The sequence below is a fragment of the Myxocyprinus asiaticus genome, chromosome 22 (genome assembly GCF_019703515.2).
Source record: "Myxocyprinus asiaticus isolate MX2 ecotype Aquarium Trade chromosome 22, UBuf_Myxa_2, whole genome shotgun sequence".
Classification (NCBI taxonomy): domain Eukaryota; kingdom Metazoa; phylum Chordata; class Actinopteri; order Cypriniformes; family Catostomidae; genus Myxocyprinus; species Myxocyprinus asiaticus.
The window spans coordinates 18269090-18286373 of NC_059365.1; the positions used below are offsets into that span (position 1 = coordinate 18269090).

General features: G+C 36.7%; 1 protein-coding gene across 1 annotated transcript in view; it reads right to left on the reverse strand.

The window, feature by feature from the left end:
• Positions 1-17284, reverse strand: part of gpc3 (glypican 3) — a 216746-nt gene that overhangs the window by 63457 nt on the left and 136005 nt on the right. Inside the window, exons 5-6 of the mRNA XM_051650296.1 lie at positions 16029-16154; positions 7891-8002 (exon numbers count right to left, since the gene is read on the reverse strand). Coding sequence (XP_051506256.1) covers positions 7891-8002; positions 16029-16154 — 238 coding nt within the window. The remainder of the gene's footprint in view (positions 1-7890; positions 8003-16028; positions 16155-17284) is intronic.

The window sequence follows — 17284 nt, forward strand, 5'->3', positions numbered from 1 at the left end:
ACTTTTAATGTTTTATGTTTAACTTGCACATCAACTGAATGAGTGAATGGACACCGCCTGTGTTTAACAGTGAGTGGAATTTTCAGATGGTCCCTTAAATATGCTAAGCAATGAAAGCGAATCGGAGCATTTTCAGTCATAATTCTGCAGCCGCCACACCAACTGACATTTCTGAGTGTAGTGTTTTATGTCTGTATATTATAGTTATATACCATTTATATTCATATACCATAACAGTGTGTGAGCAATATTTGCAAACTTGCCGCTGGCAGAAAGCGGGTACGAGAAACCGAATATAAAAAAATATCGAACCTAAATATAACTTTACCCCGCTCTGGTAGCTTAGGTGTGAGGGACTTGCTCATCATGGAAATTATGCTAAAGAAGTTCATGAATGCTCATCTCTCAAAAGCTCGACCAGTGAATTTAAAATCAGCATTTACACATAGCCTTCACATTTGTCCGATAATAAAAGGTACACTAACCCGCCACGTCTACATGTAGGTATTCCATTAAAAAACATGGATTTCGGAATGATCTGAGCTTGAAATTAGTACTCTTTGCTTCCATGTAAATACTTATTGTCTTATATTAGATATTAAATGTAACAATATCTTCCAATTTATTTGTTGTTATATTATTATTAATTTGTTATTTACTGTTGTAGCTGTTATAATTCACTGGCATGAATGCTCAGCTGTCTTGGATGCACCCTATGTTAAGTCTGTGTGACGCTCCTGTTCTACCCGCTCTGTACGGGACTCGAACCGGTGTCTCCGGCATGGGAGGCGGGTGCGCTAACAAGAAGGCTTAAGGCTACAGCCTCTAGCGTCAGTCGCTAGTGCACCTCTTGAGGTCAGGGGAGTGAGGTTTATACACATTGCACAGCTATCTATCAGCTGGCCACTGTTACATCTGTATATTCCCTGAACCGCATCTTGCTTTGTTCATTGCACTGCAATATGCAAAAATTAAAATAAACAGATTCTTTCCTTACTCTTTGATGATTTCTCATTTAAAAAATGCAAGAAACACTGATGTCAATTTAAAACGCTTTAAGCAATCAAACTATAGCTGCCTTAGACTAATTATTAGTACGAAAAGTGTCCCGACTTTAAGTCCACTGTGACGCGGTACATGACTTTTAAAATCGGGACTGTCCCCGGTTTTAAAGTGACGTCTGGTCACCCTAACTGCGAATGCCAACCGGTTCTCCAGTGCAGTGTGGACCACCAGTGCTAACTGATCAGCTGCACTGCATGGTACCACTTATAAATGAATAAAACAAGTTGTGTAGCACAAAGAAGGATAACTATGAAAAGACATTTGGCATACAGAGTGAGGGATTATTCTTAATAAACCTCTTAACAATATGTGTGTGTGTGTCGCTCTTATCAATTTCTTCACATGGCAATGACTGTCCTAATGCTAAATCACATGAAGAAGAAACCCTGTCTGCATTCAAAGAACATTTTACGGTTGTATACACTCTATGTTCATTCTAATAATGTGAGAAAATCTGGCACAATTGTGTTTGCTTATGTTGTTGGTTATTGTTGTATCTTGTTCTGTTCTATCTCATTTAGGACATTGTCTGAAATTACATTGCAGATCCTGTTTTTGATTGATTTGATCATGATCATTGATTTGATTTGATTCTATTCTCATGAGATTGTAGATGTTTATCAGAGAATATCATAGCAAAGACATGGCTAATACACATGCACACAGTCCAACAAATAACCCTGGATTCCTTTCTTTCTCTTTTCTCCCTCTCTCTCTCCCCCTCTCTCTCTCTCACACACACACACACACACACATTATTGTATATGTGATTGTTGATGTGTTTATAGGGGCAGCGGATGTGTTTATCTGTGGTGCACAGAGGTCTTTTCACTTGCTCTGCCTTTTTTCTGTCAGACATGAGCACTACTAAGCTAGTATTGGCAACACACATACACACTGCAATGTTTTGGGAATGACAACATCATTTAAATATGGGAGTGAATCCCTTAAATTATCGTTCTGAGTATGAAATACAAAAGCCACTCCTGAATCAAAGCAACATTTTGATGAAAGGACAGCAAAACTTGAAATCACCTATATTGTGGGAACAAGCAATAGCCTTAATAAATATACTAAATAATATCTCAAAGAAGATGCAAATGGGTTTGCAGGAGAGTTAGATTTAGGAGCGACAGAAATTATCATAAGCTGAGTGTATAAACAACAGACCTTATTCACAGTAGAGCCATTTTTTATTTTTGACAGGAATAATAAACGAGGCTGTGAGGGATAGACTTACAGATTTTCAATGACATGCACAGTATAAAGCTATCATAAAGCTCCTAGATCACATCTAATTTTCCACATCCCGTGTTGTGTGGAGTTTTTTGTCTATTGAAATTTCTTGGAAAGATTTTTTTTGTTTTTTGTTTATTCAGCAGAACAATCCAATCGCTCACAGCCTCGTTGTCATTCCTGTCAAAAATCAAAGATGGCGCTGCTGTGAATAAGGCCTATGGAAGTCAATGGAAAGTCCCCACCATGACAGAAAAATGTGTGTGCGTTAGTGTCTTATACACAAATAATGTGACAGCATCTCTTGAAATAACAGCTGGACACTTCACAGGAGCTGCTCAGGAGGTCAAAAAAATAAGTAAAATAGGTCACAGACAGAGAGAGTGGACAGAGGGGAGGAGAGGAGAGGAGAGGAGAGGGAATGTGTTTGCATGAGTAACTGAGAAACTGACGGCCCGTTCCATACAAGGCTTGACCAAACAGCCCTCCTTCACAGCCTGAGGGCCCACGACTCATCCTCCTTTGATGTCTCTGTGGACTGTTTAAACAAGAGCACTGTGCTAATCTGCTAAAATGGGCTTATAGAGTATGGGGCCACAGTGGGTTTCCCTACATCAAACACATACACACATACAACTACACGTAAAGCAACAACAGTGTTCAAAACGCTTCTTTGAAATTGTACTTTGCTCAGCTACAAACCACTCATAATTTAAAACAGTTTAAACTACAGTCAAGAAGCTATGCTATTGGAGCATCTTGGAGAACTTGCCACAGTTCTATGTATTAAGGCTGTCTCAGTTGCTTCTGTCTCTTCGTAATCCCAGACTGACTCAATCATGTTGAGATCCGGGCTCTGTAGGGGCTATGCCATCTGTTGCAGGACTCCTTGTTTAAATCTATTCTATCCCATTTGCAAAAAAATCTAAAATTGATATTTCCAATGGACACAATAAAGCAGAAGATATAAAATAACTGTCTTTAAGGGATAGTTCACCCAAAAATTAAAGTTCTCCCATCATTTACTCACCTTAATACCATCCCAGATGTGTATGACTTTCTTTCTTCTCCTGAACACAAATAAAGATTTTTAGAAGAATATTTCAGCTCTGTAGGTCCATACAATGCAAGTGAATGGGTACCAAAATTTCGAATGGTTAAATCCATGTCTTCAGAAGCGATATGATGGGGTGGGTGAGAAACAGATCAATAGTCCTTTTTTACTATCAATCTCTACTTTCACGTTCACACTCTTCTTTGGTTTTTGGCGATTTGCATTCTTTGTGCATATTGCCACCTACTGGGCAGGGAGGAGAATTTATGGTAAAAACTGATTTAAATATATATCTGCTTCTCACCCACACCTATCATATCGCTTCTGTAGATATAGATTTAACCACTGGAGTCATATGGATTACTTTTATACTGCCTTTATGTGCTTTTTGGAGCTTCAATATTTTGGTCACCATTCACTTGCATTGTATGGACCTACAGAGCTGAAATATTATTCTTAAAATCTTTGTTTGTGTTCAGCAGAAGAAAGAAAGTCATACACATCTGGGATGGCATGAGGGGGAGTAAATGATGACCAAATATTTTGTGAAAGTCTAATGTTTCTTAGACTTTTGCACAGTCCTGTATAATTATCACATAATACATTTTATTTCTGCAATTACTGAACAGTATCAGGGTTCCCACTCTTTTCAAGGCACAAATTTCCAGGACATTTCCAGGGCATTTTATGCACTCAACAAGTGTAATATTTAAAATATTTAAAAACACATGCACCCATTTAAATCAAGCTTTTATTTTGGCATTTCTGTGTGTTTTTGACTGTAGTTTCTCACTTCCAGTAAGCAGTTTGCTCCATGGCCCAGTGTGATTATTAATCCCCATAAAGATGTGATTTAATTAAATAAATACATAGTCTGTATGTGCTGTGCACTTCAGAGTGCTCTCTGTCTCTGTCATCTCACACACAAGAATGCACATGATGATAAATATGAGGCGTTTTCAGTGTATGAGCAGCCGTCTCTACACATTCATTTTGAAGTGTGTATCACTTGCAGATTATTTATTTATTCAATTAAATCAGAGACTTGACATGACATTTTAATTATCACACTAGGACATATCACAATTTTATTGCTAATGCCATTTTTATGACTAGATTCTGTGTTTTCCGCATACTACATGTGGTAACCGTGGTATAAGCTGACTCCGATCGTTGAATTATTGAAAATTAATTTACATCCTGAGATATTAAGGCTGAATCACCACGTTACCAATCCATTGTGAATAAGTAAAAAAAAAAAAAAATCAGTGGTCCAACTGTCATCGTTGTCTAAAGTTTATAACTCACAGGGATGCAAACTCATGAGGGTCAAAAAAGTTGAGACAATCACTGATCCACAGACATGTTTTCCGGGGATATATATTTTGTAAGAATAAGCTAAAATGATTCAAGTATAGAAAATTATCTGCACAATTGTGCAGAATTAGTAGCAAAAATAAAAGGTATTTTGGTGTGGCTTGCTTCTGTTTCACAAATTTGTTCAGTTTCATTAATCAACTAGTTTAGTGACCACTTCTGGAGATGCCACTAGGTGGCGATAAATGAGCATCTTATATGCAATGAGTGAGTCACTGAATCATTTTGAGATGTTCACCACCGAAATCTGCCAAGAGACTTTATAGTATTTAAGCAATATAAGAACAAAGCAGATCTATAATTTCCATTCAGTTTGTGAATTGCCGAGCATGACTTTTCATCCAATAAGACAATAATAGGCTAATAATGAGTAACAATAACATCCTTACCTTCTCCTTTATTAAAATTTGCACGTAAAATCTACTGACTTTAATAGAATGTTTAAGCATTATAAGAACAAAGCAGATCTACTGTATCATTTTCCTGCATGACTTTTATCAGAAAAGACAACAATAATAAAAATAATTTTGAGTTTCAATAATGTCCTTTCATCATTGTAAAGCGCATTGTTGAGTCAAGTCAACGCTCAATGCCAGTGTCAAGCGGTGCTTTGCACTCTACATGACAAGCGTTACAGAAAGCGTCACAGAAGGGCGAATTTATGAGCTTGCCACGCAAGAAAGTGGGAGGTGTGCACAATAAATATTTAAAACATTTATTTGGAACAGAATAAAATGTCAATTGCTTTGATTGCAGAAAGTAAAAAGAGGACTCATTTGTTCTGGTCTTCTTTTTTTTTTTTTTTTGGTGAATGTAATTACTGTAGTTCAATAACTAGGGTCTCTGGACACTCGGAAACGACAAGGTAATAATTAACTAAAATAAATTATGAGACATTCAATATCTCTTCATAAATTTGGACAGTTTTAAAATATTTTTTGTATCTTTGTACTCTCAAAGACATTATTTGTGAGGCAAAAACGTGTGTGAAAAATACTTCAGTTGGAGCTGAGGTTGCGCTGATTTCATAGACTTCAATGTATTCGGCAGCCCTGACGCAAGTCATGTGAAAGCCCCTCAACATGTATAAACATAATTTACTTTTACACTTTAATAGCTCCTCCACCCTTTTCTCTCTGTGATGAACAATGTAGATCACATGCCGATGCTGAAGTAAACAAACAACATGCCCCTTTCATTCAGTCGGACGGTACATTTACCAGGTCATTCAGTTTGTTTATGAATGAGAAGTTTCACGAGTGCCGCTTCTCACGAGACATATATCTCTGCAGAATAAAAATGGGCTTTTCCCAATCAGTAGGCATTTTCAAACTATTGAGATTCCCTACTTTCGTTGGTTAGTTTAGAAACACCCACTGATTTCTACACAGAGATTCCCTACATTCATTGGATAGTTTATAAATGCCCATACCGGTTTGCGCCAGCAGATAAGTGTGTCCTTTATCAAATACAGTACATATTATGACAGTACGCTGTTTCGGACGCAGCACTATACTTCCTTCTCACTGTGCACATGCTGCTGCAGACAAGCACCCGATTGGCTGTAGCTGTAACCAATCAAGTGATCTGCCTCGGTTGGACCGCAATTGCCAAGTACACGATGTACTGCTACTGTAATCAATCACGAGGGTGTAAGCGCCCTTAACCATAATGTTGTTTCACAATGTGCAGCCGCCGGCAGAGACAAAACGATATGAATTTGTGTATTTGACTCCTATTCCGAGTCCCGATCATTACCATGTTTTTGAACATGTAACCTTGCTAGCAATACAGTCAAACCGTTTTATTCTACTGAAATATTTTCCAGGACAAACAATTATTTTCCAGGACATTTAGGTATTGTTCTAATTTTCCATGACTTTTTCCATGACTGGAAAACAGCACTGCAAAATTCCAGGCTTTCCAGGACGCATGGGAACCCTGTTTAAATAAGTATCTCAGTAAGGGTGACAACATTAAGCTTGAACATATATGAAACCTAACTCTATGAAATTCTGCCTTTGCTTGGCCATTGGCCCCCGAGGATGCCCCGAGCAGGCATGACGAAGCCTCGGAAGTGACACACACTAACACGCCCTCATTTGGCCGGATAGTGGAAATGCGGCAAATTAGTAAGTCGTTTCTTGAACTGGCTCTCTGAAATGAATCGTCCAATGAACCAATTCGCTAAAGTGATTCAGAATTCCCAATGTTTCCTACAAGAGAGAAGACATTTTAGGAGACCTTATTTGCTGCAATTCTGTGTGTGCAATACAACATGACATAAAAAAACAGCAAATAACGTTTCATGGGAAAAAGTAGACTGTTACTGGAAAAGCCACACTACTGAAAAATGTAGTTAAGTTAGTAGCATTGCTACTTTTAGTTAGTTACACCCCAACAGTGAGCACCAGGCATACTTGTACTGACTGAACAACACAAGATATGCACACTTACATACACAAAGGCCCCACACACTCTCAATCTTTCTCTCACTTACATGCACACTTGGATGCAAACTTTACTAACCATTGCCTATAGCTATTCACACTGAGGTTGCATTGCAACATAACTTACGACCCAGCCAAAAACACACATCCTCAAGGTACAGAGGAAGTGTGGAAAGAAACGTCCTATTGATCCCCCCGTGAACTTCCAGTGGATGAGCCAGATGCTGTGTTCTCTCTGGATTACCACAGCACATACACTGACCACCCTTACGGGTCAAATATCAGTGAGCTCTTGGTTACAATAGGGAAGGGACTGTACGTGAAATATAAGCAGACACACCCTGACACAAACCACACACACACAGTCAAGGTGATACAGTATAGCACGCAGCTGTTGTTTTTAAAGGCAGGAAGAGAGTGAATGAAAGCTTCTGCTTTGTGTACATTAATGCAGAGATACCAGCAGCCCCTATTGCAACTCCTGATAATCTACATGCCTGCAGCCAAATACAGTGTGTGTGAACATGTGTCTATATGATGACGGGCAGACTGATGTGATGGGAGTTAAAACAGAGGTGATGAGTTTATGTCTGTGTGCTGAGTGACAGCATGGCTGGAGAATTGTCAGCATATGATTACACCCAGATGTTTGCTGTAAAGTTCACATGTTAAAAAGTGTGTTTTCTCATAAACAGTATGTGAACACACCTGATTGATGTGTTTGAGTTTGTCGTTGATCTGGCTGATGACGGGTTCGGGAGGTTTTTGTCTGGATTCAGAACCGTGCGGATGGACTCTCTTCAGACCAGGACCAGAAAACCTGCAGAAAGACACAGACTTTTATTACTCATATTTAACATTTATATTTATTCATTTTGCAGATGCTTAGAATAATACAAGCTGACGTGTTTAATTCAAGGGAGAAAACAATACAATTAGTGCTACCGTACAAATTTGACAACAAATAACATTAGTACAGCTAAATTACAGGTTATTATGCACATCATTCTCTCCACAAATTTGACTAGACAGAGGTCCAAAAGTCTGAAACCACATTGAACATTTTGGATTCTAAACCTATTTATACCTGGAAATAAACTGATTTTCTTTTTGTTGTGTTTTTTACATTTTAAAACAAACATTATAACATAAAAAAAAAAAAAAAGAAAGAAAGATTCAGCACTATTTATAGGTCATTAATCAAATGTATCACAAATTTGTGATATTGACAACATTAAGTAATTTGCACAAAAACATACAAGATGTTCTTTGGAACATTCTCAAATCATGTTGGGATGACATGGATCATCAGGTTTTGATCATCAAACTTGTGGAGTCCATGCCAGCTCGAGTGCAAGCAAAAGGGGTACATTTCAAATTATATATAATTTTTTAATATGTAATAACACTTTACAAAATGGTTCCATTTGTTAACAACATTAGTTAAAATGAACTAACAATGATCAGCTGTCATCTACCAAAAGAATAAGAGCTCTAAAATGGGGTTCTACTGCCACCTAAAGGCAAAAATGTAAATAAGCTCTGGAATTTTATTTGAGCAAAAATGTTTAAGTATTTGACCCACAAGCTCATTTTTTCCATTCAGCACATATTATAAATTACTACAGATTACTGCTCCAGGAGGACACTGATATCTAACACACTTACTATCCTAAAAACAATCAATTATTGTAGATGACCAAGGTTTTTGAATAAATGATCCCATGTGGCTTCTTTTGTTTGGATTTTCTTCATAGCTAAAATGAATAACTCACTATGAACAGGAGCATAAATATTAATGGTATCTGATATTTAATCAGAATGTGTGAGCATATTTTTATTCTGATAATTGCTCTGTCTTCACTCTTTTCACACATAACCCCAACAGTAAAGCAGCACAACTTGGTCAGACATGTGCTGGCATCTGAATGTTTCTGAGCAACTGGAGCATATGTTGGGCATCATCAACAGCTAAAAATGTATGTGTGCATGTGTATCTGCGCCCAAGTGTTCCTTGTTCCCCTTAGGCCTCCTTGGACTCATGTTCCATTTAATTACTCCCTATTAAAAGCTAATTAGTGTTGATGCACACAGGCACATTGGTGCGGCACTGAGGCGACAGAGAGACAGTGAGTGACAGATCCGATACTGCCACAACGCCAACCTCAACTCACCCAGCAGAGTCTACAGACGATTGTTTACATACAGTAAAAGTGTAGAGCTATAACTTTGAGCTCATATCTAAATCTGTGACTTTTAATTGCAGAGTTTGGTATGTGAGCAAATCTGAGCACAGTTTGAGACATTTTTTAGGTCTCTTCTGAAACTCATGTAAGACACATGTGAGACTAATGCTGTTTGTTTCTCATTAGAAAAATTGCTCTCCATCCAGCCTCATTGCAGACTAGGAGAAACATTTGAGATATTAAAGAGATCTCCATTGTGATGAACATGAACATGAACATGAACATGAGCAGAAACCAATCACATGAGCCAAAGTTATGACCTCATACTCCATTTTTAGAGATGACATAATCATGAACAATTCTGTCCATTATCTATCTTTCACATCGCCTTATTTTAAATGCACTGCCTCTTACATTTCCATACATATTTATTCTCCTTATGACTTCTGATGGCAGCTCACCTCCTGCTTTTAATTATCACATTAATAATACAGACACGAGCTTCATTAGCGGGAGGAGATCAGAAGATATGGGCAGCGTTTAATGGGGAGTGTGATTAGATCGATGAGACATGAGACACCCACCCACCTGTGTGCTGCTGACCAGGGTCAAGCCTTATCAGGTCGGATCTTTAGTGTGTGTCTGGAAAACAATGCTTTGTTCTGGTTAAGATGGTGGGCATTATTTGTGGGCAAACAGTCACAAGATACATAACTAGTCAAAAGTTATTGCAAAAACACAATTATAATTAGGCTAATGGTGTGGCTGAAATGAGAGTTTCAACACAGAAAGCTATTTAATTAGGTGTGCTGTAAATGAAAGGAAATTTAATTCTAAAGCACTATTTGATAAAACATCAGAATGTAAAGATGTCTCAGCTTCTGTTTGGTTTATTTTAGCAATCAAATGCAATACCCAAATAGCCTTCTACATGGAGCCAATTATTTGGTGTGTATGTTTTGAAAAACAAGCATCATTTAAAACTTTTAATTGAATTCCTCCCTGAATGCCCAATAGATATTCCCTTAATTATCTTCACTTATGAGTCCATCTTTCTGTTTTACATGTGTCAATAGTCCTGGTTTGTTTAGTCTTTGTTTAATGAGAAGACACAACTGTGAAATAAAATGCCAAATCCCATTAAGCTACTCTTAACAAATAGAATGAACTGACTATGAATAAAGATAGCTTAATATATAAGCTTTATTGATTGAGACACAGAAAGATGCTTCAGACAATCCTTGTGGATGGATTACGGATTTGACCTAAAACACCACATTTTTTATCTTTTAAGATAATAATTTTCATGTTAATGTAGTTAACACTCAACATAAAGGAATATTCCGGGTTCAACACAAGATAAGCTCAATCGACAGCATTTGTGGCATAATACTCATTACCACAAAAAAAAATTGACTCGACTCTCCTTTTCTTTAAAAAAATCAAAAATCAAAGTTACAGTGAGGCACTTACAATGGAAGTGAATGGGGCCAATTTTTGGAGGGTTTAAAGGCAGAAATGTAAAGCTAATAATTTTATAAAAGCACTTACATTAATTCTTCTGTTAAAACTCATTTGAGCTGTAAAGTTGTTGAAATCGTCATTTTTACAGTGGTATTAGTGTTTTAGTGATTGTTGACATTACATTGTCATGACAACAAAGTTGAAAAATTGGCTATAAAGTGATTTTTTCACACTAAAATCATGTTAACATGCATATTGTTTATGTCTTGTGGCTATACTTTTGAAATAGTGAGCATTTTAATGTTTACGGATTGGCCCCATTCACTTCCATTATAAGTGCATCACTGGAAACCAGATATTTGTTTTTTAAAGAAAAGGAGGGGCAAGTCAAAAGTAATTTTTATGTTAATCAATATTATGCCACAAGTGCTGTCGATTGAGCTTAACTTGCATTGAACCCAGAATATTCCTTTAACAAGAGCAGCATTCTGAATGTTTGATGTCATAGAGATTTTTGTTGGAGATAGTTCTGCATAACTAAAATGATGTTGCTATTTATAACGTATATTTACATACATGTAAAGTTAACTGTTATGGAATAATAGCACTAATTCATTCTTGATTACTTTTGAAAGATAAATATTGAAATAGCAAAAAAAAAGTATAGAGTTGACATTTTTGGGATGTTTATTTAGGTTACCATATTACAATGTAAAATAGTCCTCTTTTGCTTCTTTAAGACTTCGATATTATGACTCTTTAAAAAAGAAAAAGAATCCACCACAGGCATTACTGTACAGCTGGTGCACAGGAAACCCAACTGTTACTACAGGAAATTACTAACACCCTGTGGATCTCCAGTCTGGACCAGCTACTCATACTGGAGCCCATGAGTACAGTGAACCTGCTCAGACTCATGGTCCTACTGAGCACCCCTCAGAGATCCAGCATGCCCCAGTGCCCAAACCTGCTAGAGATGCTGAAGAACATTCATGAGCATCAGGAGCTATTGGATAGACATGGAGAAAAAGGTTGGGGAATGTAAGAGAGAAGACTCTGAGGCATAAGTTCATGTAAAAAAAAAAACCCACATCTAGCGAGAGATGCTTCAACTGAACTTTAAAGTGATATTTGATTTTGCAATATTAATTGCATTACATTAAAGGTGAAGTGTGTGTGTTTTTTTTTCTTCATATAAGTAAGCCATTTGTAGGTTGATTGCCCAGTATGGCTCATACCTCACCCAATGGCATGAGTTTGGGCCAGGACTCACTGTTTGTCCAACCAATTACTGGCAAGCCCATTGTTCGGGACCCCCCCCCCCCCCCCCCCCTTTTTTTTTTTTTTTTTTTTTTTTTGCAATTCCGTTTGGTGACACTAGAGGCACAGAAATTCAATTTAAAGACCCAATAAAATTGACTTTAGAAAGAGTTTTCTAAAGTCTAAAGATTTTCTCTTCAATTAAAACGGACCAAAAATATTGATTATTCATGTCCAGATTTTTGTGCATATTAAAAAAATACATAAAAAAATGATCCCTTCAAAACAGTATGTCCTGCTCTGATTTCCTGTTTCAACAGGAAATACATCAAGACAAGACAGAACTACGCTTGTCAATGGGGTCTTCAAGAACATTTCTACATAGTTTCAACTGTTTATTCTTTTGAGTGAAATAAACTGGAATGATGCTGTAGCAGAACAGCGTGTTTATTTTACCGCTGCATTTAATAAAAGTTTTATGCATTGACATTTTTTGAGCAGACTATTCAATATATCAGGGCCACATAAATTGTAACATTCTTTGTGATGGCTCGTTTCCCAGCACAGAATGTGAGAGAGCGCTCCATCTTCAACACGCTGCATAAAATGAGTCTGAACACATTCCAAAATTAATTATGATATTTCACTAGCGGTCGAAAAATGACATTGAGATTCTACAGACATTTCTGGCACTGCATCCTTATTTCCCCCCTCATCCTTGTCTATTTCTCTCTTTCCCTATCTCTCACTTTCTCTGGTCCTAATTAACTCCTGAGGGCCTGAGAGCCCTCTGTCACAGCTGTCGGTCCCCAAGGCCAACTGTTCAGCATGCTGTTCTGAGCACGCCATTTCACCGCCACTTACTCTTCAGCTGCACTTACTGGAGAGCAAACAGCTGCAACTAATAATGCATAATGCTGTAATGACGACAAATAGGCTATGTTCTGTGTTTACTAACAGGTGTGACTTTCGAATTGCCCAGTTTATACAGCAACTTATAGTATTGCGAATACAGTCTGTATGAACGATTAACCAATCAAGGCCCTTTTGAAGCCCTTACGCGTTTTCACCTTGTTACGCAGTGTAAATCTAGCAAACTTTTTAATAATTTAGTGTAAATATATATAAAAAACAAACTGTGTTATAATACAGCACAACAGTGCCCATCCGCTTTTTCAGCAGTCTTGGTTCCGGAAGTATTTTTTCCATTCATTTCTTCCATAGGGATTTCATGAAATCCTTCATAAAAGAGTTCTAAGCCATGAACCAAACCAACCAGCTCCGAGAAGAATCACGCACTTCAAGTACAAACTTTAAATTGAAGCAAAAAAGTATTTGAAAATCTGACAAAAAGACTACAATCCCATGAAGCACTGCGAATGACATCTTTGAATTAAAAATGGAAAAATATTAAACTACTGTTTTAAAGTTGTTGATTATAAGTGTGGAAACAATTATTATTATTTTTTTATTTTTTTTGTGCAAAATATTCATGTGTGTATTTTCATATGTGAATACGTGCCTTGTTCGCTGTGATTCTCAGATAGGTGTAGCATTTCTCTTCAGGATCATAGGTAGTGTACTTCATAACCAAGAATTCTGCTATTATAAAGGATTTCTATAAAATAAAGTCAAATTTATGTGGATTATTGGCTTCAACAGAAGCATATACCATCCAGTAAAGGGATAGTTCACCCACATGTGACTTTCAGATGTAAAATTGAAAGTGGAGATTTAGAGTAAAAAAAGGACTTAAATACTGTTCTGTTTCTCACCCACACCTATCATATCGCTTCTGAAGATATAGATTTAACCACTGAAATCATATGAATTACTTTCATGTTTCCTTTATGTGATTTTTGGAGCTACAAAGTTCTGGCCACCATTCACTTGCATTGTATGGACAGAGCTGAAATATTCTTCTAAAAATCTCTGTTTGTGTTGAGCAGAAGAAAGAAAGTCATACACATCTGGGATGGCATGAGGGTGAGCAAATGATGAGAGAATTTTCATTTTTGGGTGAACTACACCTTTAACAGTTAAAAGTTATTGTTAAAAATTAATTAGCCGGAAAAAATGAATGGGATTTTTACTTCTGTAACCCGACTGTTTAAAAAAAAAAAATTCAGACTGTAATAAAAAAAAAATAGTTTTCAAATATAGCTGCTGAAAAGTAGTAAATTTGGCATTTTTCTCTCTTCTGACTGCCCTAATCCACCAATCTCTGTTTTTTTTTTTACAGAGTTGAGGAAATGTAATAGTAGATTTTTTTCTTTGGGAAAATGGGAATGCAAAAATAATATTTGCCATGATCTCCCATTCGACGCTATAAAAGTTTACTCCGCTATACTGTAGTTTACACGTGTTCCAAACCCGAAAATGTGAAAAGAGTCCATTCTCGCGATATCCATGAATAAGGTCTATAATCACAGTGACAGCAACGAAAGTAAACATCAAAGATGGTGACTTCCATAACATTGGATAACAGTCTTTTAACAACTGACACAACATTTTATTTAATAAATGAGTGCAATCAAAGTGTAAGTTCATACGTCAAATCTTAAATAACTGACAGCGATTTAGAATGCTAGTTAATTTTTTACTTTATGTAGAGCGCATTTGGGTTCATGCCCTGACAACAAAACTGATGTGATCAGCTCTGGTAGAAGACAGCGACTTGATCTAAAAATGTCTGATGACACACAGCTCATATCCCCATATATGAGAGTTACTGGAACTGTGCTGCCTTCAAAAATGGGCTAGATGAAGGCATCTTAATAGAAAGTACAGTATGTTACACAAACATTGAATCTGGACATGCCTTGTTGCCTTCCTACCTCTGTTTACTGCCTATGAAGCTCACAAACAAACACGCACACTTAACAGTGACGAAACGAGTTAGATACACCAAACAGACAGGGTTAGGGAGGGCATTATGAGGACACGAATAAGAAAAACTGAGCACATGCATACACAAATTACTTGCACTTGCAAAATGAGGGCTTCATTTTTGAGCTGAAAATCATTAGAATGAGATATTGCAGCTCTTAAAGCTCTTCTGTTTGGGTCAGGGATGCACAGATTTATTTTCTGATGCCAACATTAACTTGATTTGGACTGCGAGTGAGTGAGAGAGTTATGGGACAGAAACACAAGGGACATGGCGAACAGAAATATGGTAAATTCTAAATTGGGTTCCAAAGGGCACATGGAGAGCAAGTCACAGGCAGTCATAGCGCAAACGATCGAAAGGAGCAATTAACCAAGCACAGGGAAGCCAACACACCACCCAACGTGAGTTACCCCACATTACCCACATCACAATTCACACCCTGTTGCCTGTCAGCTAATACTGGAGTCGGCCAAACTCATTAGATACACACACAAAATCATCCGCTCAGCCACCAGCCACTTATGCTGTCTCAGTTTTATTCTGAAAGCTTTTTAGACTTCAAGATTTGTGACAAGCTCGGGGGCAATATGTCTCTTCAAGGCCATTTTGAGATTGTAGTAATATTGAAAAGCATTTAGAAGGCTGATTCTATTGTAATATATGCTACATTTACGCACTTAGTTAGAAATGCCAGGATAAAAACACTAATAGAGACTGTGTGTGAGTCATATAGGGGTAGAAGCCTCTTCCATCCTGAAACAACTTCTATTATAAAACAGATAGTTCTGGTCCTGATTGGTTAATGCACTATTCCAACAATGGTAAGATAAATTGTATAGTAGTAGCCTAATAGTTTTATTATGTTGTTGCTATTTAAAAATGCAATAAGGCCTTGAGTCTGTGCTATATTTTGAATATTGTGTCTAATAACAGTCCTGATTACACAATAAAGTGACCTGTTGTACCTCATTGCCTTAGTATCAAATGGGATTCTAAAATGAAAGAATACTGTATTGGTACTGAGCATTGACTGAACTACTCACTTGTCTGTCATCTCCTGTCCGTTCCAGCAGAGGGAGCTGTTGAGTGCTGTCAGCTCTTTACTGCACAAAGCTTCTCCAAGTCCACTGTAGAACTGACTGAAGCTTCTCAGACCCGAGATAAACTCCCTGCAAGAGACAGAAAAGAAATTATGAAAAGTATAGAGAAACACAGAAAGAGAAAAGAAACATGGTGGAGTGAAAAAAATGAAATTAGAAAAACAAACAAAAAAAATCATTTATTTACTGTCATCATTTATGTTGTTCCAATCATGTTGTTCCAAACCTGTATACTGTTATTTTTCTCACATAGCCATTTTAGTGACAACATCTGTCAAGATCCAAAAAGGAGAGAAAACTGCTGTGGTCACTATAAAAGCAGCATAAAATTAATCCATACGACTTGCGTGCTATATGGCACAGGTTATACATGATGCCATTTGGTCATGAGACACGTGAGTATGGAGGGCCAAATTACTCAAAATGAAAATGTTAAATATATATTTAAATATTTATATCCATAATTAAATAAAAAGTAAGCTATAAAATCCTTAAATGAATCATTAAATCACTTATCATTAAATCAATAAATGTCCCTTGTAAGGTTGCACAATTAATCAAAAAAATAATTACAATTACAGCTGGTGCTATTAACTAATCGTGAAAAGTGTCAATTACATCATTCAATTTAGATCTATTACCGTAGTGTCAAGATTTTTCATTTACAAAATTTGTTTGGTCCTAGTATTCTAGTATTGTTGTGTTGCACAGTTTCTGTGTATAATTTATTCAAATGTAAACAAAATTTGAAAACACTTGTTTTTTATGCAATAATTCAATTCAGGAACAACTCTCAGCTTGTTTTGGAAGTGAAGCCTACATAAAGAATATGGCATGCAGGGTTGGGGAGTAATGGAATACATGTAACGGGATTATGTATTTAAAATACAAAATATAAGTAACTGTATTCCACTACAGTTACAATTTAAATAATTTGTAATTAGAATACAGTTACATTCAAAAAGTATTTTGATTACTGAAGAGATTACTTTGCATTTTATTGTCATTTGTTTCATTTAATATTTAGTCCTTTCAGATGGAAAAATGTATACATATAAATGATGCGATCCAAAGTGCATTTGAACAGCAGTGAAACACTTTCTTATGATGTGTTACATTCATACGAGCAGACAGAGACGCTTGAAGCTGAAGAAATAGAAATAAACCTTGTGTAAATTGTCAGCTTTACGCTAAGCTAA